General features: G+C 40.6%; 1 protein-coding gene across 10 annotated transcripts in view; it reads left to right on the plus strand.

Moving 5' to 3' along the window:
* Positions 1-24219, plus strand: part of LOC134217986 (novel acetylcholine receptor chaperone) — a 36339-nt gene extending 12120 nt beyond the window's left edge. For all 10 annotated transcript variants that reach the window (XM_062696862.1, XM_062696853.1, XM_062696854.1 and 7 more), the window contains exons 3-5: positions 20638-20776; positions 22715-22866; positions 22931-24219. In XM_062696862.1, coding sequence (XP_062552846.1) covers positions 20638-20776; positions 22715-22866; positions 22931-22996 — 357 coding nt within the window. In that variant the 3' untranslated portion in view covers positions 22997-24219. The remainder of the gene's footprint in view (positions 1-20637; positions 20777-22714; positions 22867-22930) is intronic.
* Positions 24220-24779: the final 560 nt, after the last annotated feature.

Consider the following 24779-nt stretch of genomic DNA (forward strand, 5'->3'; position numbering starts at 1 on the left):
AAGACCATTCGCCCGAATGAACCACTCGCCCGAATAGACCACTCGCCCGAATGGACCATTCGCCCGAATAGGTCATATATTTATGAATACTTCCAGATTCTATAACAACATGTTATTTTTCCTAATCATATTAAAAGAAAAAATATGCCAATCACCTGGAATATATGAACGTTTGTCTAGTTTTTCATTCTTTTCTGCTATTTTCATTCTATATGTCTTCTGGTCGTAGGGTATCAGTGGTCGCATTTCTTTCTTCTAGTTGGAACTGTTTTGGAACGCTATAAAACGGAGGACTTCCTCATTTCAAAAGCGAATTCCACTTATTGTGCCATCCTAAAATGTTATTGGAAGTTCGAGGAATACTGTTTAGGGTTTTTTTCATAGACCGATCATAGTGAAGGGAAGAAAAGTGGGTCTCTAGTGGTCTTTTTGTGTGTTGATTTGCGACCATTCATATAAGTCCGCTACGTTAGGCATAATGGTTACGCATTACGAACGTTAGGGATAATGTACGTTAGACATAATTCATGGGCTGTTCTTTGGGTCATTTATGTATAACGTTCATTATACCTAACGGGTACACCCCATTCGCATAATACTTGCTTTCATAAAAAAAATTACGTTTCTTTGGGCAAGATTTTCGAACCTCCTTTAATGCCTTTGTTATATCTTAACATGAAAAAAGTGCAAAGGTAACACACTTTGTATAGGCAAGTTAAAGTCTGTAATTCTTAAACCGTCTAAGACGAATTAAGTACTGTCCATTTAATTCCACCAGTTAATTTTCGTTATCTTTGCAGATACGTATTTCGACCACAACTGTGTGGTCGTCTTCAGTGTCTTGTACTTGACTCGATATATTTTTCTGTAATTCTTCCCGTATGCCAATTGTAATCCCAATCGCTGATGTTTTCTAAAAACAAAACTTTGGTTGAGGAGAAAGAAACATCCTTAAAACTTGAATTTGGGAAGACACGTTCCTCAGCATTAATCTCAGCCTTCTAACGTATACTGATAAATTGCTTTCCATCAATGAACAAAAGGCTGTATCATACGTTCCCGTGTTTTAGCATTAATACCAAGGGAAAGAATCGACGGTGTTGACCTTCGCCTACAGTTCCGTGAATTGTGAATACTTGAGCAAATTGTTGTGGAGCAGGGCTTGTGCCTACAACACTGAATGATGTGTTGAAGGAAACATGGATAGTCGATCGCAAAAAAAGGTTCTGCGTCCAATGTTGTCATATAGTATCAGTCGTTTTTGGTTATCTTTAAAACGAATTTTGCTTGAACCTTAATACTTAGGGAAGAAATCGTGTTTTCAATACATTTAGAAAGAACAATGTATGAAGAAAAGAAGGGTGAATTCGTATTTGTTCCTCTTATTTTTGACGATTGGTTTAAATAAATACCCTTGCAACGTTATTTTTCGCTACAGCTCTAATTATTCCGTCAGGTTTTGATTTATTTCAAGATGTTTGTGGACCGGTATAAGTGGTACATAATACATATTTGAATATCAAATTCTCTCAACAATGCTGAGCGATTGAAACTGACTTTTTTTTGGATGAATGGATTGCAAGACAGTGATGAGTAGATTTTATTTATAATCAATGTTAAATGGGGCTTTACATTTCGGGTAAGTTTTCCGCCGAATTTTGGTCTCTGTATCCTGGGGAAAAGTCTGCGGGTCGAATTTCGAGGTGTGAAGCTACCTTAAAGGACTTATTTAAAGAAATCAAGTCATTATTTGAATATTATGAAAAGAAAGTACATAAAGTTGTTAACTTTCTTATTATTTCACATATAAACAAAACGAATATTTAGATACATGTGAGAGACGTACGTCTTGTGTACAACACGTGTACAACAAAATATGAGATAAGTAGGAAATCAAATATTCTTTTTCTTTTATTAGTCACAAAAAATCTTTTCATCAAGTAAGGTGAAGAGTTTTTTCGGGCATATAGTCTATTCGGGCGAATGATCCATTCGGGCGAATGGTCTTTTCGGGCGAACGGTCCATTCGGGCGAATGGTCTTTTCGGGCGTTTGGTCTTTTCGGGCGTTTGGTCTATTCGGGCGAATGGAATTCGGGCGTTTGTCATTCGGGCGAATGGAATTCGGGCGAGTGTCATTCGGGCGTTTGTGATAGAACCGTATGATGATTAAATGAACTTTTACTTAGCTTTCGACTGAGTTATTAGGAGCTAAATTGTGTATTTTTGGATTTTTTGATCGAATTGCTAACTTCGAGGTTTCTAAGCCAAGTTACCATTTCTGCATTCATATATCATGAGGCTAGCACGATGATACTTTTATGCCCTGGGAAGTCGAGACAATTTCCAATGACCCGTAATGATGGGTGACCCGTAATGCTGGGTAGAGACCCGTAATGCTGGGTAGACACCTTTACGTGGTGTGTTACGGGGTAAGATCTACCACGGTTACATTGCCAGCTACAGGCAAATCCTGACCCAACGAATACCTTCCTCATTATCCAACTCCGTGGTACTTATGGGGGTGTCGCTAAGTCGGTGGCCTCTCGTTAAGTAAGTACTACATCAACACTTCCTTCCTCTCCCAAGTTACGGTGAAGATGGGCGTGGCCAGGAGTAGTAATCCTCATGCTTTTGTTATTTTTGTTACAGACTGGAATCAAGGACCACTCCTCTTCTTGATTTCTGATAGCATTCTAGATAAGGATCTCAAAAGTAAAACATGAGTATCACTAGTATTCAATCTACGAATTACAACGTAACAATGCTAATGCTAATGCTAATGGGAAGTCGAGACAATTTCCAATCCGAAAATTGTCTAGACCGGCACCGGGAATCGAACCCAGCCACTCTCAGCATGGTCTTGCTTTGTAGTCGCGCATCTTACCGCACGGCTAAGGAGGGCCCTTGGTAGCAAGGTTTGAAAACATAATGAGAGCATATTGTTATGATTAGAAACTATTCCAACCAATAATTTTGCGAGGTGAACCGGCCCAGGGCCGAAAACCTCACTGATAAAGATAATAATAATAACCATTAATTTGAATTTAAATTATACTACAGAATCTAGATTATACTTGGCAGATGAAACGATTGTTTAGCTCTACATTATCTATTTTTTTGGCGATTTACTGCTTCCTTGTTCTCTTTATTGTCAGTCAGACCAGTCACCACCCACAGTTACATAGAAGCCACAGTGAATTACATGTGCTAATAAAGTGGCTACCCGAGTAGCACACTTGTCACATAACAGTCACTGGGACTCATATGCGACCAAATCCAGTCACATTGGAGATGCTGCAACCAAATCGATCTGAACTGTGCTACTAGGGTAGCAATATCGGGAATAAAATTGTTTTTTCTTAAAAAGTATATATTCGCGTAGTATGTAATCAAGTGTTGCCTCCGAAATTTATTCCCGTGATACGATTCCGTGTAGTAGACCTATGTTACTAAAATCACCTGATCGATACACGAAAATAAAGGAATCCAAGAAGATCAACTAACCTATAGGTATAGTTTTCAAGAGTGCAACAATATTGCGCAACATTGTTCGTTCGTCCGTTGTTGGAGTTATGTACATTCATCACCCGCCAAGCAAAAACGGTGACGACTAGACGCGAAAAAGTTCCACGTTGGCAGAATCGCGTGTCCGCGGGCAAGCCTGCTGAGCAATTCACGGCTTGCTATTTTCAATTTCGAGTCTAATTTTATCTCGCTAGCGTCAAAGTGTTATCAAGTCGTAAGGCATTCATTTGTAGTTCTTGACGGCTTTTTTTTAAGTAAATGGAAACAATAAAGCAAAACATTTAGTTTTACTTGAAGTATATATTTAGTAAAACGTGTTTTCAACTCGTAATACAGCCGTTACTGCTGTACGCCGTGAAACTTCATTAAGGGCAATTGTTTGTAGTCAGATTTAGACGTGTCTGAAGGCTCAATTCAAAAGTAAATGTACATACATTAACAAACAATTAAGTATGATATAATGCTTATCATTTCCGGCGTGATAATATCGCCGTAGAAAAATATATTACTGTCAGCTGGTCCCTCTTAGTTGCAGTGACACGAATGTGAGTGTCGTGTTGACAGTGAAAAGATTTAATTTGTGATCATTTTACACACATAACGAACCGTGACGGTCTTGAGAATGACTTTGTTGACGTGTGTTTGATAGAAAGGATGAGTAGAGTAGGCCACCAGGGATTGAGACGATGTAAATGAGAATACGATCTAATGAAAGAACCGAAATGCATATGTATCGTTGATAATTTGAAGAACAAGTATGAATAGACTTTGCAATATATTAAAGAGATTAAACTCACTGGCTTTCTTCTGTATACGTAAATTTGTATTGAACATTACAAACCACAAATAAAATAATACTATAAAAGCTCAATACCCACCTATAAATCGTATCGAAACAGAGCTAAATAAAGCTGACATTTATCGTTAAATAATAGACACGTGGTCCACTGCCATGGCTGTAGAATAAAGTGTTTTTGAACTTGAATCGTTCAAAATCACTTTCTCTCTACAACACATCTCTCATCAGGTACTATCATAACTCATCCTACCAGACCAGTGGTGAAGAGTTTCATATTTCAAAAATAAACAAACTAATCCACCGCCGACCAAACCAAATGTATCCGCTTTGCCCACCCAGCAACGTCTTATGTTTTGATCTTGAAATCGAACATTCCTCTCGGGCATAACGTGCTCGATTGCACTTATTTTCGATCCCATTCTGCGAGCAGCGAACGTCCCCATGCCCCATAAATTAATAATAATTTTATTAATAAACCTACACCCAATAGACTGGCTGTACAATGTATATGTATATCGTTGAAATGGATACACATATCATATGCTCTCCATAATAATATAAAATATTTCCATAAAAAAAAAATTTTTTTTTCTACTAGCAGACCCGACGAACTACGTTTCGCCTAAAATCGACTTATTCTCTGATCAGAGTTATGCAAAAAGTTGTGTTTCATTTGTATGGGAGCTACCCTTCAAGAGCGGAAAGGGGTCTTACCTAAACCATCATAGAAACGTTTCTTGGCTTGAAAAACCTCCACATGCCAAATTTGATTCCATTTGCTTGATTAGTTCTCGAGTTATGCATAAATTTGTATTCCATTTGTATGGGAGCCCCCCCCCCTCCTTCTAGAGCGGGGAGGGGTCTCGAACCATCTTAAGAACCTTCCCCGGTCCCAAAAACCTCAGCATACAAATGTTCACGCCGATTGGTTCAGTAGTTTCCGAGTCCATAAGGTTCAGACAGACAGAAATTCATTTTTATATAAACAAAACTTTGTACTTTTTGTAATCTTACTAACAATACACACGGCAGGACACTTATCAATCAAGACAATAGTACTATCTCATTTAATTCCATCACTTGATTGTAACTTTACAGATACATATTTCGACCTCAATAGTTGTCAAGAAACAGAAGAATTAGTGTATTTTTTATAAAAGATTTCATTTTATGGAAATAAAAAGAAGAAGAATTAAGAATCTAATTGCCGATTCTTTCACTTGAACGCTCACGAAATATTAAAGTCTCTGTCTATTCATTGGCATTACATCCCCCACTGGGAATGCCGCCTCAGCACTTCCATAGTTATGAACTGTGAGGTTTCTAAGCCAAGTTACCATTTTTGCATTCGTATATCATTAGGTTAACACGATGATGCTTTAATGCCCAAAAATGATCTGGACCGGACTGGGAATCGAACCCAGCCACCCTTAGCATGATCTTGCTTTGTAGCCGCGCATCTTACCGCACGGTTAAGGAGGGCCCTGAACTATCAAAATATTTCTACGAAAAAAAAATCAAGTAAAAATTATTTTGAAATTGGTAATTATCATATAATTTAATTTACAAATTATCTAAACTGGCAAACCCTATGGATTGAATAGATATTTAATACCGTCGTCGGGGGTGACAATGGGTCAAATGGGGGTGAGAATGGGTCACTGTTTCAACTACTTAGAATGCTTGTGGAATGGATTGAATGTCTCTGAGGGCAAGAAGACTAAAATATAAGAGACCTTTTTGAAAATTTTTGCTCTACGACCTCCAGGCTGCCGGTGAGAGCAGTGACCCATTCTCACCCCCCTGACCCATTGTCACCCCCGATGGCGATACACTAAAAAATGTGTTTATTATAATGCATCATTGCTTCAATTACTGTACATTCACTGAAAAACTAGAATTTTGAATTTATTATGAGTTGATTAATTTGCTGCCATGTACCGCATACTATTTGACTATATATCCGTTGTTAGGCGAGGCCGTTGGCTCACATGTGCATTTCGTCCCTTTGCTATGTCTAAGATTTATTTTTGCGCGCAAATGTTCTCAATTTTGAGATTACCCACTCATTGCTCTCGTTATCCTACACCCAAAGTTACGTATTGTCCATCGTTTCCATCTCCCCGACTAGGGTGACCGTTGAAGAACGATATAAAATTTAAGACTTATTCTCACTAAAAATGTAATTTAGTTGAAAATCAATTTCAAAGGTACAACCCAATCAGGTTGTACGCAAAGGTGACGTAGAAGTATGTGGCTGTATGTAATGTATGTGGTATTTGGAATTTCACTTTGTGTGTCTTTAGAACATTGACATTTTATTTCAAAATCTGAGTATATTAACCTTCTCTTGATCGTTGCGGAAGAATTTTTTGCAACAATCATCTCCGGCGACTCCGGTCCATGGCTGCACTTCACCAACCACGCAGTCTACGGAGGGTCCGCAAGTCATCTTCCACCTGATCGATCCACCTTGCCCACTGTGCACCTCGCCTTCTTGTGCCCGTCGAATCGTTATCGAGAACCGTGCTACGTGCTACGTGCCCGGCCCATCGCAGCCGTCCGTTTTTCGCGGTGTGAACGATGGATGGTTCTCCCAGCAGCTCATGCAACTCGTGGTTCATTCGCCTCCTCCACATACCGTCCGTCATCTGCACCCTATCATAGATGGTACGCAGCACTTTCGTTTCGAAAACTTCAAGTGCGCGTTGGTCCTCTACGAGCATCGTCCTGGTCTCGTGTCCGTAGAGGACCACCGCGTTTGTCTAATGAGCGTTTTGCCTCTCGCGTATACTAAGTATACGTAAAGGCTATAGGATCACTCCAAAACCGAACTTTTGATAGAAGACTTGGAGACCCATAGTGTTATATACCAATCGATTCAGCTCCCAAGGGTCCCCCCTTAGAAATTTTTTCTCAAAATCGATTTTTTTTTTTTCAAAAACTGTTGCAATGCATTCAAATGAACGCATATAAATGTGAATTTATGGAAATAGCTGAATCTATCTCCCTAAAGTGCAATTTTGACCTATCTTATGTGCTTTTCTTGTTACTCTTATGCATTTTCTTGTTTTATAATACACGAGAAAGGCACCATCACCGCTAGTTGGATTATTCTGGGTTTTGTAGATTGTCAGTTTGGTACGGCGGCGAACTCTATTCGATCGGAGCGCCTTGCGGAGTCCAAAGTACGTACGATGTCCAGCCACTATGCGTCTCCGAATTTCTCTGATGGTATTATTTTCGGCAGTCACCAGTGAGCCCAAGTAAACAAACTCTTCTACCACTTCGATTTCGTCACCACCGATGCAAACTCGCGGTGGGTGGCTCACAGTGTCTTCTCCTGAACCTCTTCCTATCATGTACTTCGTCTTCGACGTGTTGATGACTAGTCCAATCCGTTTAGCTTCCCCCTCCATCTTCTCAAAGTTACGTGCCATAATATCTATGTGGTCGATGAATCCAAATAGCTGGACGGACTTATTGAAAATTGTACCACTCGTGTTAATCCCTGCTCTTCGTATTACCCGTATTAACTGCCATAGCTGGTTCCGATCGATTGTATCATATGCGGCTTTGAAGTCGATGAATAGACGATCTGTGGACACGTTGTATTCGCGGCATTCTTGCAGTACTTGGCGAATGGCGAACACCTGGTCCGTGGTGGAGCGTTCGCCCAAAAACCCGCCCGGTACTGCCCCACGAATTCTCTTGCAATTGGTGTTAGACGAAGGCATAACATTTGGGAGAGTATCTTGTAGACGGCGTTCTGCAATGTGATTTCGCGGTAGCTTATCGCCCTTTTTATAGATGAGACAAACGACACCTTCCATCCACTCCTAGGGCAAAACTTCCTTCTCCCAGATCTTGGTAATGTCCCAGTGCAGCGCTCTAGCCAGTGCCTCACCACCGTGTTTAAATAGCTCTCCTGGTGGTTGGTCAACCCCAGGGGCTTTGTTGTTCTTCAGCTGGCCAATCTCCTCCTGGATTTCCTGGAGATCCGGAGCCGGTAAAATTATGTCTTGCGCGCGTTCTCCCAGGTTCACCACCATACCGCCATTCTCGTCTACCACATCGCCATTTAGGTGTTCTTCGTAGTGCTGCCGCCACCTTTGGATCACCTCACGCTTGTTTATAAGAAGGTTCCCGTTTTTGTCCTTACACCTATCAGGCTGTAGCACGTGGCCCTTACGTGAACGGTTCAACTTCTCATAGAACTTTCGTGTGTTATTGGCGCGATACAGTTGCTCCGTCTCTTCACGGTATCGATCTTCCTGCTGGCGCTTTTTCCTCCGGAAAATCGAGTTTTGTCTGTTCCGCACCCGTTTTTATCGTGCCTCGTTCGCCCTCGTACGGTGTTGCAGCAATCTCGCCCATGCTGCATTCTTCTCTTTCACTAACTGCTCACATTCGCCGTCATACCCGTCGTTTCTCTAATCCGGAGCACCGTGCCAAGTGCAGCGGTTGCGATGCTACCATTGGCGGATCGAATATCTCTCCAGCCATCTTCAAGAGACGCTGCGCCTAGCTGCTGCGCATATCCTTGAGCTAGTCTACTGGCTTGTAGCCGCCCAATGTTAAGCCTCGGCGTCCGACTTCAACGCTTGTTGTACACTGGTCGAGCTGTGCAATGTGCATAAAACGCTTCTCTTTCGTCGCCAGGTCACCACACGAAGGGCAATGCATATTGATGATCCGTTCCCCAATTGGTTGCCACCTCTGTGACCCAAAAATGGCCGGAGCGAAATGGGAATGCTGAACTGAATTTTAATTTCTACAAGGTACACCGGGGCAAGTTGAAACGGTTTTTTCAAAGTTGAAATTCGAAGTGCTATAAATAAATCACCGATTCTTTCAGCAGACAGGAAGACTCATTTGTTCCTGAGGGTCAGCTACAAAGCTGTTAAATAAAACATTTATTACTTAAGCAAATCTAAGAAATACATTCCTACTTACTAATTCGGTGGCAGCATGTGAGAAATTTGTAATTTCTTTCAATGCGCGCACCTCCTCACTATCGCAATTCAGTTTTTGTTCTGCTTAGAAATAGCGCACAATTATGAAGTTGTAATTCAGATAGCTTAGGGTTCCTCAAGTAACAAACTAATTTATCATTTGTACAATGTTCAAATTGGGCGCATTATTATGCGCAACACTTTGATATATTTTAAATCCGTTTGCGGTGTTTGCTAGCTCGGGCCAAATATTAAACATAAAAAATAAGCAACATTAACAAACTTTTTTATAAATATTTTTTATATTTAAATTATTTTTTTATATGCATCGTTTCAACTTGCCCCGTGAATCGGGGCAAGTTGAAACACTGCGTTATATTCAGACGTAAGCTAATTTTGCCGTATTAATAACAAAACGTATGTACTCATTGAGACTCAAGAAGCACGAGGTTGTAAAGGTGATTATAATACTGCTAGGATTCGCATAAGAGTCCCATGTAAGTTTTTGACGATTTTGATTTTCTTTCAGAAATTAGCCTAAAATTGTCTCTTGTTTAAGAAAAAAAGAAGGCTTTGTTCTAGAAATTTGAAAACAAATCCCACTTTTGTTGTCTCATCTTGATATTTACTCGCATAAAAATCAGATTCCAGATTTTGATAGGTACTCTTTTACACATAAAAATAAACTTAAGTATGGTCCATTTAATTGTCCCACAGCAATACATACGGATAAACAATATTATGTCAATTTTTTGGAAAGATACCAATTTTTTTCAATTTATTAGATTTTTTTGTATTTCTCCATGTAAAACAAGTTTGATAAATTCAACGGCAAATTACTCAAGTCGGCGAAAATGACATGGGAATGCAAATAAGGACAGTGTACAACAAAGTCACAAGCGTATTTTCAGAGACCAAATTCTGGAGAACGCACTACACTGAGAATTTATCAAATTGATTTGCTACTGCTTATGACCACTCGGATTACTATTCATGTTTCTTTTTTTGGTTCACTGGTATATTGGGCAGTTGATTAATTCGGTTGTGGCTTCTTCATAAATGCACATTAATTAACCCGCCATCATATCTCTCATAAACTCTTCGATTGGAGAAATAGGCAGCTAGGGAAGTGAAAGGTGGAGTTAACGAAATGTTTATACAGTCAAACCTCCATGAGTCGATATTGAAGGGACCATCGACTCATAGAAATATCGAGATGTAGAATAGAAAATTCTTGGAAAGCTCTTTGGAGGGACCATCACAGTAACCCAGAAAATATTTTTTAGTATGGAATAATTTGCTTCCATTAGTCGATATCGAGTCATAGAACATCGACTCATGGAGGTTTAACTGTATAGTCTATGTTTTATTTTTCTGAGAGTCAGTGCTCAGTAGATTAAGAATCTCAAAACTGCAGTTTAAACTTGACCCCGTTTCATTCTAGTGGAGATTGTAGGAGGGTTGCATTCATGGCGGAATGGGCGGAAATTTATTAAATTATTGCTCAGAAGTTTGCATGTTTTTATAAATTTATGTTTTTCGAATGTATGTATTTACGGACTATGTTGAATTCTGAAAAATAAACTTTTAATTGCGAGGGTGACGTTTTGAATCGTTGTTTCAACTTGCCCCGCACCACGCATTTCTATTTGCCCCGATGAGTTGAACATGCGGTGTCAGGCCATTAGGCCGAAGGCCATTTGGCCGAAGGTCATTAGGCCGAACGGTCATTAGGCCGAAGGCCATTTGGCCGAAGGTCTTTAGGCCGAATGGTCATTAGGCCGAACGGTCATTAGGCCGAATGTCATTAGGCCGAATTAGCAAAAAGAAGCAAGAAGTGAAAAATGAGAAGTGCTTTCTTCACCTTACCCCTTCTTCCTTCTCCCTTCTTCCTTCTCCCTTCTTGTATCTTCCTTCTTCTTCCTTCTTCTTTCTTCCTTCTTCCTTTCTTCCTTCTTTCTTCTTCCTTCTTCCTTCGTCCTTTTTCCTTTTTCTTTCTTCCTTTTTTCTACTTTCTTCTTCTTTTAACATTCTTCTTCTATCTTCTTTCTTCCTTATTCCTTCTTTCTTCTTCCTACTTTCTTCTTTTTTTAACTTTCTTCTTCTATCTACTTTCTTCCTTCTTCTTTCCGTCTTCCTTCTTCCTTCTTTTTTCTTTCTTCTTTCTTCTTCCTTCTTCCTTCTTCCTTCTTTCTTCTTCCTTCTTTCTTCTTCCTTCTTTCTTCTTCCTTCTTTCTTCTTCCTTCTTCCTTCTTCCTTCTTCCTTCTTCCTTCTTCCTTCTTCTTTCTTCCTTCTTTCTTCTTTCTTCTTCTTTCTTCTTTCTTCCTTATTCCTTCTTTCTTCGTTCTTCCTTATTCCTTCTTTCTTCCTCCTACTTCCTTCTTCCTTCTTCTTTCTTTTTTCTTCCTTCTTTCTTCTTCCTTCTTCTTTCTTCCTTCTTTCTACTTTCTTCTTCTTTCTTCTTTCTTGTTTTTTCTTTATTCCTTCTTTCTTCTTCCTACTTCCTTCTTCCTTCTTCTTTCTTTTTTCTTCCTTCTTTCTTCTTCCTTCTTCCTTCTTCTTCCTTCTTCTTTCTTCTTCTTCCTTCTTTCTTCTTTCTTCTTTCCTTCTTCTTCCTTCTTCCTTCTTTCTTCTTCCTTCTTCCTTCTTTCTTCTTTCTTCTTCCTTCTTCCTTCTTCCTTCTTCATTCTTCCTTCTTCCTTCTTCTTTCTTCCTCCTTCCTTCTTCTTTCTTTTTTCTTCTTTCTTTCTTCTTCCTTCTTTCTTCTTCCTTCTTTCTTCTTCCTTCTTCTTTCTTCTTTCTTCTTCTTCCTTCTTTCTTCTTCCTTCTTCTTCTTCATTCTTCCTTCTTCCTTCTTCCTTCTTTCTTCTTCCTTCTTCCTTCTTCCTTCTTTCTTTTCTCTTCTTCCTTCTTCCTTCTTCATTCTACCTTCTTCCTTCTTCCTTCTTCCTTCTTCATTCTTCCTTCTTTCTTCTTCCTTCTTCCTTCTTCTTTCTTCCTTCTTCCTTCTTCCTTCTTCCTTCTTCCTTATTCCTTCTTTCTTCTTCCTACTTCCTTCTTCCTTCTTTTTTCTTCCTTCTTTCTTCTTCCTTCTTCTTCTTCATTCTTCCTTCTTCCTTCTTCCGTCTTCCTTCTTCCTTCTTCCTTCTTCCTTCTTCCTTCTTTCTTCTTCCTTCTTCCTTCTTCCTTCTTCCTTCTTCCTTCTACTTTCTACCTTCTTCTTTCTTCCTTCTCCTTCATTTTTTCTTCCTTCTTCCTTTTTCTTTCTTCCTTCTTCCTTCTTCCTTCTTCCATCTTCTTTCTTCCTTCTTCCTTTTTCCTTCTTGTTTCTTCCCACTCCCCAGTTCGGCCTAATGGCCTTCGGCCTAATGACCTTCGGCTTTACGGCCTTCGGCCTAATGACCCAGCATCGAACATGCAGAGCAATGTCAAACAACCAAAAATACAAAAATTAAAACGGGTCTTTCATCGATTTTCATAATCATTATGCTTATTGAACATTGAATAATTACCTACAGTGAAAATTTGATGAAAAACCTCTTCCAAACATCGTATTGAGACCTGTTTTATTGACGTGCCAAATAGTTGGTTTGGATTTTGCAAAGGGCAAAAAATAGACAATGGCATGGATTGCTTTTGAAAGCTGCAATTTTTCGGGAATACAGCAATACATACGTTTAGACGAGTAGTTTGTTGAAAAACATTATCAGAGCATTCGGTAATTTCCTATCTGAATTACAGCTTCCGTTTCAACTTACCCCACATTTCAACTTGCCCCGGTGTACCGCATCATCCAAACGACCTTGCCTTGTGATTTTTTTAAACCATCAAATGTTTAATTTTTCACACATTTACCACTTGAATGCAACTATGCAGTGGACGTCCACACGTCCCAAACTAGCTCACCGTTGGGGTTCTCAGGCTTACCTGTACCTGCTCAAGGGATACACGATGGAAAAGCGAAGAGAGGTGGACAATACAACGAGAGTTCGACGCAATTGCATGCACATAGGGATAGCGTTTGAAAGAACCAAAGATTTAAAGATACATTTTTAATTATATTTTATTTTCCATTTGATATTCCTGGGTTTTTGGTTAGTGGGAGGAAAGGAAGGGTTGCGGCCTTACAAAGTTGGTCGACATTGTCCTGCTCAGGTGTTTTGACATACCTGGGTACTCAACGGTACCTGCAACGGGGTTTGAAGGAGCTTCTCCTCGGCTCCGCGAGTGGATTGCTGGCCGGGCTGACAGTGGCTGGTAGTTTGAGGCGACTATGCTTCCCCAGATCCTCTGGATGGTTACCAACGAGGCTGTAGTCTTGGACACGAGGGAAGGGAGGGCTCGATGATTCGTTGTGTCGTCTTTCCGGCTCCGCGAGGTAGGCAGCCGACACGGTCGTAGCGTTGGACACTTCGTGGGCGGAAGCTTAGTTCGAGATTTTTTTTCACAGTCCTCTTGGGGAACACAGCCAGCGATCTGCAGCGTTGAACACATAGGCGATTTGTCGAAGATATTTCTCGGCTTCACAGGGATCCCGCCAGTGATCTGCAACGTTGGACACGTAGAGAGGGGGGGGCTTGAAATTCTCTTTGATACACTTTCACGGCCTCAAGGGACGGGCAGCCGACGAGGCTGAAATTTTGTACACGTGGGCGGTTTGTCGAAGCTCTCTTGGCTCCACGAGGATGCCGCCAGTGTTCTGGAGCGTTGGACACGTAGACGGTGGCTTGAGATTCTTCCTAATGCACTTTCACGGCCTTAAGGGGCCGGCAGCCGACGAGACTGAAATGTTGGACACGTGGGCGGTTTGTCGAAGCTCTGTCTCGGTTCCGCGGGATGAGCCGTGTGAAAATAATGCTTCTACTGGCAGGATTGCCAAAATGGCTGTAGCGAAATACGAATGCCAGCGCCATCCGCCACACACCGTCTTCTTGCACACCGCCAAAGATGATCCTATGCACCAACAATACTCCGACTGCTTGCAAGTCCTCCTCGAGCATTGTCCATGTTTCATGTCCGTAGAGGACTACCGCTCTTATCAGCGTCTTGTACATGACACTTCCACAGATGATGCGCCTTTGTATTTCACGACTAACATTGTTATCAGCCGTTAACAAGGATCCAAGGTAGACGAATTCCTCGATCACCTCGAAGGTATCCCCGTCTATCGTAACACGCTTCCCAGGCGGGCCCTGTTGCGCTCGGTTCCGCCTACAAACATGTACTTTGACGCATTCACCACCAGTCCAACTTTTGTTGCTTCACGTGTCAGGCGGGTGGACAGTTCTGCCTTATAGGAAGCCCTTCAAGGCAGCACGAATGCCTTCTTTCAAGATGTTCAGAAGCCTTCTTTCGAAAAGTTTGAAAGCTTCTTTTCAAGAGGCCCGGATGCCTCGTTTTAAGAGAGTCGAAAGCTTTCTTTCAAAAAGCTTGGAAAGATCCTTTCAAAAGGTTCGGAAGCCTTTTTTCAAAAAGCTCGGTAGCCTCCTGTCAAGAAGCTCGGAAGGTTCTTTTCAAAACGCTCCTTTCAAGAGTCTCACAAGCTTCCATTCAAAAGGTTCTGCAGCTTTCTTTCGGCCTTTTTTCGAGGCTCAGAAACTTCCTTTTAAGAGGCTAGGAAGCCTCCTTTTAAGAGGCTCAAAAGCTTCCTTTCAATAGGCCCGGTCGCCTGCTTTTAAAAGTCCCGGAAGCCTCGTTTTAAGAGTGCAGAAAGCTTTTTTATTTCAAAAAGCTAGGAAGGCTCCTTTTAAGAGGCTCGAAAGCCTACTTTCAAGTGAATCGGAAGCCTCCCTTCAAGAAGCTCGAAATTCTTCTTTCAATAAGCTCAAAAGCGTCCTTTCAAGATGCAAAGGAAGCCTCCTTTCCAGTGACTCAAAAGAGACTCAAAAGCCTCTCTACAAGAGGCTTAGAAGCATCTTACCAAGAGCTGCGAAAGCCTACTTTCAAAAGATTCAGAAGCTTCTTCCACGAGGCTCGGAAGCCTCCATTCAAAGGGCTCGGAATTATTCTTTCTAGAGGCTTGGAAGCCTACTTTCAAGAGGGGGTACCGCAATTAATGCAAAAGTTTGAAGGGATACCTCTCAAGAAAAAGGTTGAGAACCGCCGCCGTACAGTGAAGATCTGGTCATTTGTCGAGCGGCCGTCAACGAAGCCGGCTCGATAACTTCCCACGAACTCATTTACTAATGGTGACAGACGTCGGAAGATGATCTGGGATATCACTTTGTAGGCGGCATTAAGGATGATGATTGCTCGAAAGTTCTCACACTCCAGCTTGTCGCCTTTCTTGTAGATGGGGCATATAACCCCTTCCTTCCACTCCTTCGGTAGCTGTTTAGTTTCTCAGATTCTGACTATCAGTTTGTGCAGGCAAGTGGCTAGCATTTCCGGGCCCATCTTGATGAGCTCAGCTCCGATACCATCTTTACCAGCTGCTTTATTGGTCTTTAGCTGTTGGATGGCATCCTTTAGGCTCTATAAACCGTAATCAATTCGATAATGACGATGATTTTATTCGAATCCGCACTAATACTAATAAAGTTTTGAACTAAATTCAATATTTTGGGGCTATTTGCCGACTTACCATCATTCCATCATTCCATATTCATTACATTTTCAAATTAATTTTTCACTTATCTAAATTAACAATTACTGAGGAATTGCTGGAAAAACGCTGAAAACTGCCTTTTTTCCTGGGCCGGCATTCGTATTTTTATCGAACGCATACTAACTCCGAACGTTCGGAGCAAACACATACACACGCACTTGATTTTTCACTTGATCTTTTCCCACTGTTTCCTTAATTTAATCACTCCTAAAACATATTCACTAACTGACCCAAGCAACCGAACTAATTGGTTCACTATGGTTCACATAAAGTTCCAAGCATCTTTAACGGAACTTTAAAGTTCACTTTTACGCTCCCACCATACACGTTCAAACAATCTTTTTTGTTTTCGTCGTTGTATTAGGAACCCATTTGACACATTTCTGGTGAATTATTCACATCGGTAAACGGTGTTGAAAAAATTGGGTTTTCGTTACTTTACCACCATATTGAACAGATTTGCATTAACTGTTTTCAACAGGATGAGAGAAATGTACCAGATTTTACCAATCCACTGTGCCAAAGTGCTTTATGTTCGTCATTGAGATGTTTGACGATATCTGCTAGAAAAGATAAGTCACTCATCTATTCAGGATCATTCGGCTTGAGCAGTGGTTTCCTTTTATTTTGTAAAAATAGTGCCATTTTCTTTTTGAACAAAAATCTCTCAAGCATGATAGGGAAATGATGTATTTTGGACATCTGAATATATTTTGGACTTTGGCTATGTTTTGCATGTTTTCCGCTTAGCTTCTTTCAAATAAATAGGAATCATGTGTCTGATTAGTCTCTTTTATAATTACATTTTAACCATATTGATGTAAAAAAATTGAAAAAAATAGCCAAAAGCTTGGCCAAAAGTCCAAAATATATTCAGATGTCCAAAATACCATTGTTACCCTACCCAGGATTAGTCAATGAACTTAGCAATAATACAGCAAGTATCCGTATTCGTCATTTCCGTCAACATCATCGATGATTGGTGGTGGTTAAGATCCCTAACGTTGATAAAGTTGATTGTCTTAATAACAAGCGTCAACAATACTTGAGGAATATTGATCGTTTTCACACATCGATTCTTTTGGTGAATATGCATTATGGCACGGAAATATTGCCATGCCTTTGTGATTGCTTCTCCAAGCTTAGAATTGTCTGTCATTGATTGCTGGTGCCCCATCAATCGTAAGGTCCCTTAAGTTTTCGAAGCAGAAAAAAAGTTCCTTCACAGGTATCAGCCCTCAGGTTTTCCCGTTTAGCTGTTCTCTGTATAGGGAAAGCTGCCAATTTCTCTGACATTCGAAGATGACCATCAATTCCTCTTATAAATACAGTCACCTTTGCCACGTTTTTTTATCTTTATTAGGGAGGCTTGCAGCCCTGGGCTGGCTCACCTCTATGCCACGTTTTTCACGTCAGTATTTTCATCGTTTGCGAGAGAGTAGAATACGAAGCAGGCGTTTTTTCACGTAACGTAGCTTTCAAGTCTCCAGCGAGAACTTTTATTCTTCACCGTGTTCCATTCTGACAGTGTCGCCACTCTTAACTGACTCTTGGACACACGATGTAAACAACAACCGAAATGATTTCCTTAATAAACTCTCTGTCTTGGAAAAGTTTTATCCGTTTTGTTAAAATCAGCAAAACTGGGCCGTACTGCATTTTCTGACTTCGTATTTGCTTGAGTGAAGAAAGTTTGTTTTTTCTATGATAATTTCTATAATAAAAAAAAATTTAATCAACGAATGGAAATTTAAATTGATTGAGTGCCCTATATTTGAAGCTCTACCAACTTTTGTTTCCTTTCTGAGTCCTTTCAAATATCATATTTCATAGAATGCTTGGATTCAGATACTGTTACATCAATCTAGCAAAACTTTCTGAACAAATTCCTTTTTTCAACGTGGACGTAAACTATTCGTGCCAATCTTTATTAAAAACACGATGTTCCACATCAACATTTTGTGTCTTTTCAAATTATTAAAAAAAAAATTTCGTTTCAAGCTTTGATTAAAAATTACCGTTTTTATTCATATTCCGAACACTCCGTTTGACCATTTACATTTTGGCTTTAATCGTTTAATTTTCTCCACAGAAATTCCAATTCGTTTCTAATCTTGATCCTCAGTATGGAAAACCGATAAAAGTTTTAGTTTTAGGGTGCTAAGACGCCAGTGTTCGGTATATGAGCTCCTCGAGCCGGATAGAAAAGCTGGTGGGCCGAATCTGAGTTTATTTTTCTTACGCGCCGCGGGCCACAAAAATGGAGCTGAGGGCCGCATCCGGCCCGCGGGCCGTACGTTGGGCAGCCCTGAATTAGAGTGTCCTAATATTACCCTTTGATGTTTGTTGATCATCCAAAAGATATAATAGACATGGTTCTAAACTTTTTGTAACGATAGCCTAGTTTTGAGGCTGTAGATCGCAAGTTTTGCACTCAAGGTCAACCGTCTAAGACGAGTTAAGTACTCTCCATTTAATTCCACCAATTATTTTCGATAAATTTGCAGATACGTATTTCGACTACACAGTTGAGTGGTCATACATTCCACTAAAAGAGCTTAATATATTTTTCTGACTCAAGGTCAGTTTGGATAACCGCTCGGACCGTAACGGTTAACCTTTACTTACATTATGTTGCTCTTAGGCTCATTCATTGTCGATATTAGTTCACTTTCTTTTATTTTCCTACATCCATTTCAATTTCATTATGTCATTACTCTATAACAGATGGCAATAGTCACGTTTCCATCGAATGACGTTGTTCAAAGCGAAGAAAATCCTAAATGGATATAATGTACAAAAATTTCAGCTGCTCCTTGAAACATCTGATGGCGGCATATCCGCTAAAACAACTCAATCGCGTTGTATATTTATACACCTCCATTCGCCAATTGGCTTTGGTTGTAACGCGTGTGTTACGCATCCTATATGAAGTGCTTTCGTATCAGTGATCGCTCTTCTGATGGCTTGATCTGCTCATCACATCTCAGTGATGGTCCTCTTTCGCGGCGTTTGATGAACTTGAAGAATTTTTCCACTTAAATGTACTATTAATAGAGCATTCTTTTCGTTCCTCATCGTGTCTACAATGTGCAACTAAAACTGAACCAGTTTCAAAATTTCACGATGAGACAGGTTCAAGGTACCTTCTCTCACCATTTTCATATTCGTCCATTTGAGCAATTTTTCATCATCATTTTTATTTGTTTTCCCATTATCTCTATTCTTGCGATCTATGCCTCGCAACGTAAACAAACTAAATATTCTGCCTGATCGACCGTGGTTTATGCGATTCTAATAAACAGTCCAGACGCTTGTGAAGAGCGTCCGGAACCGATCGAGACGTGTGATTTGATTTTGAAGAAGTCCATAAAATCGATCTACAAGTGGATTGTAAAAATAAACATTCCGGAAAAAGCGCGCATGTTTTCGGGGAAAACACGTGACGTTGTGCGTAGTCATGTCCATCGCCCATCATTCAACGGCACCGCCATTGACTTGACTAATCGAGATTTGTTGTGTCGAGCGCGGAGGAGTAACGACCGTCCGGCCTTGATGACTCTGCCTGATCAACCTTACGTAGATTGTGAATGAAAATATGTTGCTCTACTTTGTGACTATCAGTGATCACCTTATGGTGGCTATCTAGGAAATTTTTGGAAAGAGGTTGATTTTTTGCATTCCAGAATTTGGACTTTACTTTTAACTTTTCTTCAAATTAAGTACAATGTTGAATATACAATCAAAATAGACTGATAATAAGAAGTAGAGTTAAGATAAAAATAAGTAGAATATAATAGAATGAATCAAAATCATAAAGGGAAATAGAAGCAAACAAAATCAAAATAACTGTCATCAAAAATAATATCTCAGTAATCTTTGAAAAAGATAATATTATATTGACTGTAACTGCATCGTGATTTCTAAAGTAAGCCAAAAAAAATGGTATGGTAAAAAAACCGAAAACGAAACTGAATAGTGGAAAAAATCAAACTGATTTTTGAAGGTTGTCCAGCCTGAATTTTATTTATGACCAAATGCTAAAACTGAGAGAGATTTAATCTAGTTATTTTTAATATAGGGGAACAGACGGCTTTGGCAGGTTTTGTTCTATTATTGGCAGGGGGTTTTGTCGACCGAATTTTATGAAATTTGGCCACAATATTCTTTGATATGCAAAGAATGTTTAGGCCAAATTTGAGCAAAATCAGTCATAAAAACCCCCCTGCCAATAATAGAACAAAACCTGCCAAAGCTGTCATTCTCCCTAATTATTTAAGATATTTTCCACTTAGCGACCACTGTAGGATGATTAGCATTGTTTGATGGAGACGCGCGATCGCTGAACACACGCTGATCGGCTTCAATCGAAACACTTTCTATTTTTGCACATTTCCTCCCCGATTCATGAAGAGTAATGGTCTTCTAATTGGATTGATCGACGGCTTTCAAAACCAGATTCCGTTCTTCTTTTACTTCTACAGCTTTTACAGCGTTCCTACTGGAACATGGCTGTCGTTGAACTAACAATTTTACTGCAGCTAATAATTGATGGCTTCGAAACCCTTTCATTGTGTGAATTGACCAGACATGATCCTAACCCGAACCGTGAGGCGCTTGTGGTTGCAAAGGCTCAATGGAAACTTCTGACGCTGTTTGTTGTTTTTCTTCACCCTTGAATCCACCACGCGAAAGCCGGTTCAAGCATTTGCACTAATCTTGGATTTCAATTCTCTCCATCTATTTCAGCGAAAGAATTACGTCAAATATGCCAAAGTGTTTCCGTTCTCAACGTTATTCGATTTCAAGCTACCCTCCAAGTGGTACCGCAGGTCGGTCGGCGGATTGGAGGTGCTGTGCGGCTTGGCGATGGTGGTCATTCCGAACCGTAAGTATGCAACGCACTCTTATTGGTTGTGATACGTGAAATTTGGTGTCTGGAATTCAGTTCATATTAAATCAGTCTTGAAGTTTGCTTAGTGGGATTCTTTTATAAGCCTATAATGAACGAGTTCGCAATCCTTTATTCGATCTGCGAGGAGTTAAACAAAAAGGCATCCAAATCCCCTCGTTTATGTCTTTTTCATTATTCAAAATGTGTACGAAAAAGCGTCATTTCCACTCAATCAATATAAACTACCTGTTTTTTTTAACTTTGCATTTTTTATTACAGTACAACTTTTCCTTCAATTTTTATTCGCTTAATCGTTTCTTAAAATTAAACTTCCCATGAACCCATTTTTAATAAACAAAATAATCCTTAGCGGTGCAGTGAGACACGCGGCTACAAAACAAGACCATGCTGAAGGTGGCTGGGTTCGATTCCCGGTTTGGAAATTGTCTCGACTTCCCTGTATCATCGTATTAGCCTCATGATATACGAATGCAAAAATGGTAACTTGGCTAAGAAACCTCGCAGTTAATAACTGTGAAAGTGCTGAATAAGCACTAAGCTGCAAGGCGGCAATGTAAAGAGGCTTCCGGGCCTCTTGAAAGGAGGCTTCCGGGCCTCTTGAAAGAAGGCTTCCGGGCCTCTTGAAAGGAGGCTTCCGGGCCTCTTGAAAGAAGGCTTCCGGGCCTCTTGAAAGGAGGCTTCCGGGCCTCTGGAAAGGAGGCTTCCGGGCCTCTTGAAAGGAGGCTACCGGGCCTCTTAAAAGGAGGCTTCCGGGCCTCTTGAAAGGAGGCTTCCGGGCCTCTTGAAAGGAGGCTTCCGTTCCTCATGCGGCGACGCCCCCGAGCTTCTCGAAAGGAGGCCTCCGGGCCTCTTGAAAGGAGGCTTCCGGGCCTCTTGAAAGGAGGCTTCCGGGCCTCTTGAAAGGAGGCTTCCGGGCCTCTTGAAAGGAGGCTTGGGCCTCTGGAAAGGAGGCTTCCGGGCCTCTGGGAAGGAGGCTTCCGGGCCTCTGGAAAGGAGGCTTCCAGGCCTCTTGAAAGGAGGCTTCCAGGCCTCTTGAAAGGAGGCTTCCAGGCCTCTTGAAAGGAGGCTTCCAGGCCTCTTGAAAGGAGGCTTCCAGGCCTCTTGAAAGGAGGCTTCCAGGCCTCTTGAAAGGAGGCTTCCAGGCCTCTTGAAAGGAGGCTTCCAGGCCTCTTGAAAGGAGGCTTCCAGGCCTCTTGAAAGGAGGCTTCCAGGCCTCTTGAAAGGAGGCTTCCAGGCCTCTTGAAAGGAGGCTTCCAGGCCTCTTGAAAGGAGGCTTCCAGGCCTCTTGAAAGGAGGCTTCCAGGCCTCTTGAAAGGAGGCTTCCAGGCCTCTTGAAAGGAGGCTTCCAGGCCTCTTGAAAGGAGGCTTCCAGGCCTCTTGAAAGGAGGCTTCCAGGCCTCTTGAAAGGAGGCTTCCAGGCCTCTTGAAAGGAGGCTTCCAGGCCTCTTGAAAGGAGGCTTCCAGGTCTCTTGAAAGGAGGCTTCCAGGCCTCTTGAAAGGAGGCTTCCAGGCCTCTTGAAAGGAGGCTTCCAGGCCTCTTGAAAGGAGGCTTCCAGGCCTCTTGAAAGGAGGCTTCCGAACCTCTTGAAAGGAGGCTTCCGAACCACTTGAAAAGATATTTCCGAGCTTCACGAAAGTAGGCTTCCTGAAAGAAGGCTTTCAAGCCTCTTGAAAGGAATCGCTGAATTGAAGAATTGATTGAACGAATGAAAAATGTTGACAGGAAATGTCAATTGAAATGTCTTTGTTGGCAATACAACCTTAACAAATACCCTTTCCTCTCGCATTTTAGTGTTCATTAGACACATTTATCAACTCCGAGGTTTTTAAACTAATTAAAGCTTAGCACTTCAACCCGGCCGAAAAAAAAAAATTTCATAGAGCTAAATACCAGATTTCCTTTTTCAACAGATAAAATAAAAAATGCGGCTAACATGACCCTGTTGATGCTGATGTTCCTGGCCGTTTACTCCCACTACATGGTGAGTGATCCGTTCGAGCGCTGTGGACCAGCTCTAGTATTCACATTCATGCTAATTGGACGACTAGTGATATGGTACCAGGTAAGCCGATAAGGCAGTATTTTGAAGTCATGACATGGATTTTAATTGTTTTTTTAATTTACAGGCGAGCCGACGAGAGGCTCTAAATGCTGCGGAAAAGACCACCAACAATGGTGTCAAACAGGACTAAACATCGCAACGATTGAAATCTATGATCTCATCAATTAAGAAAACATTTTAAAAACAAAAGTTACTTGCACGTACTTACAGATCTTAGGTTATTCCTCTGGCTGACGCAGAGCAATTGCAAAACGAAACGAGATCGCGCGGTTGATGTTTCTCATGTCTCCATCCCCTACAATCACACTCTAAATGTCCTTAAAACGGGATAGGACACATCTCCAGCGAAAGGACATAACGATGACATTCTCCTTTCCTACTTATTGCGACCAGAGCAGAGCTGGAATCTCAATCTGCTGCCAATCCTTTACTAAACAAAATATCTGTCTCTCGTTCCTATCTCTAAACATGATATACGAAACGCCAACTCATCTTTTCCATCGAAACATTGTCGACATTCAATCTGTCGTGGAAATGACGAAAACGATACTATCCGTAAGACTAACAATTTGCTAAAGAACATGTGAAGGAGCTACTTATGTAAAGAAAATACAAAACTTCGTTTTAATAGTTAAATGTGTTCATTTTTAGTCAAATGCAGAATTTGTCACGAGAACAATCTCTAGTCAGTTGTAAAATTTCTTTGCCGACAAAGCTTGGCGACCAATTTGGCGCCCAACGTTTCATTCTTATCTGTTTTGAAGATAAGCTTAAAAGACTTCAGCGAAAATGCGTTTTTGTTTGAATAGTAATACGTACACACATCAATAGATGGGTCACATACACAAATAGTGAAAATACATTGTGCACACACGTTTGTTTCATATAGCAATGTAAGATCGTAAATTGTTTATTACGAGAGCAATAAAAGGAGCATTACACGCAAATTAAAATAACATTGTTGCACACATCTTCTATTTGGAAAGCAAAAGTTGATGGAAGATTTTCTACAGTAAAAATTACTATCAAACAAATTTTAATCAAGTAAACAAAACGAAAATAAGAACAAAAAGACAAGAACTAATGCACATGATGTAAACATCGTAAATTAGAGAAAAGAATGCACTTAAAAAGAGAGATGAACCACATTAAAAATGTATCGCAACATATAATAACACACAATAGGAACAAAGGAACAAACGGATTAAAACTAATTTAAAATGCATCCTTAACCAACAGATGTCCCAAACAATGCAATCATCGATGAAATAAAAAGGAAAAAAATCCCAAGCTATAAAAGTTTATATACAAAAGTCACAAAAATAAAGTAAAATCACTTTCGAAATAGAAAAATTGTGTTTTCATGTAATATCACCTTTGCAAATTAATAGGTCATTTTCCTATATCTTAACATTCACAGAAAATAACCTAAATTTCGCGCGAATGCTTTGTCTGCATGTTTGCATGCAATAAGATGCCAACGTGAAATCACGCTAGCAGGTCTTATAGGTTCCAGAGTCTCTTAATTCTCGTGTATACATGGATAAGACAGTGTGCCATGAGCTACAAAAGCTCACGTAGCACCGATTCTGTGCGACGAGAGAAGCTAGCGCGCGCATAAAATAACTGAGTGAGCGTGTCTCAATGTACGTCTCATGAGACTCATCTCATGCGCTAGGAATGCATAGTTGGCGTTACTTAGACGACATTATTATTGAATGAAAATTTCCCGCCCAAGCTGTTTTACGCACCTTACGCACCATCCTCCTGTTTGCAAAGGTTTGCCATGGCAAACAGCGCATGAGCTGATCGCATTGAGATGTCTCAATGCGACTCACCAATGTTAATGTGAGGTACACAAGCTTCGTGAGACTCGCGTGCGCTAAATTTTATGTGCGCGTAGCAGTCGTTGC

Source organism: Armigeres subalbatus, chromosome 2, assembly GCF_024139115.2.
Source record: "Armigeres subalbatus isolate Guangzhou_Male chromosome 2, GZ_Asu_2, whole genome shotgun sequence".
Classification (NCBI taxonomy): Eukaryota; Metazoa; Arthropoda; class Insecta; order Diptera; family Culicidae; genus Armigeres; species Armigeres subalbatus.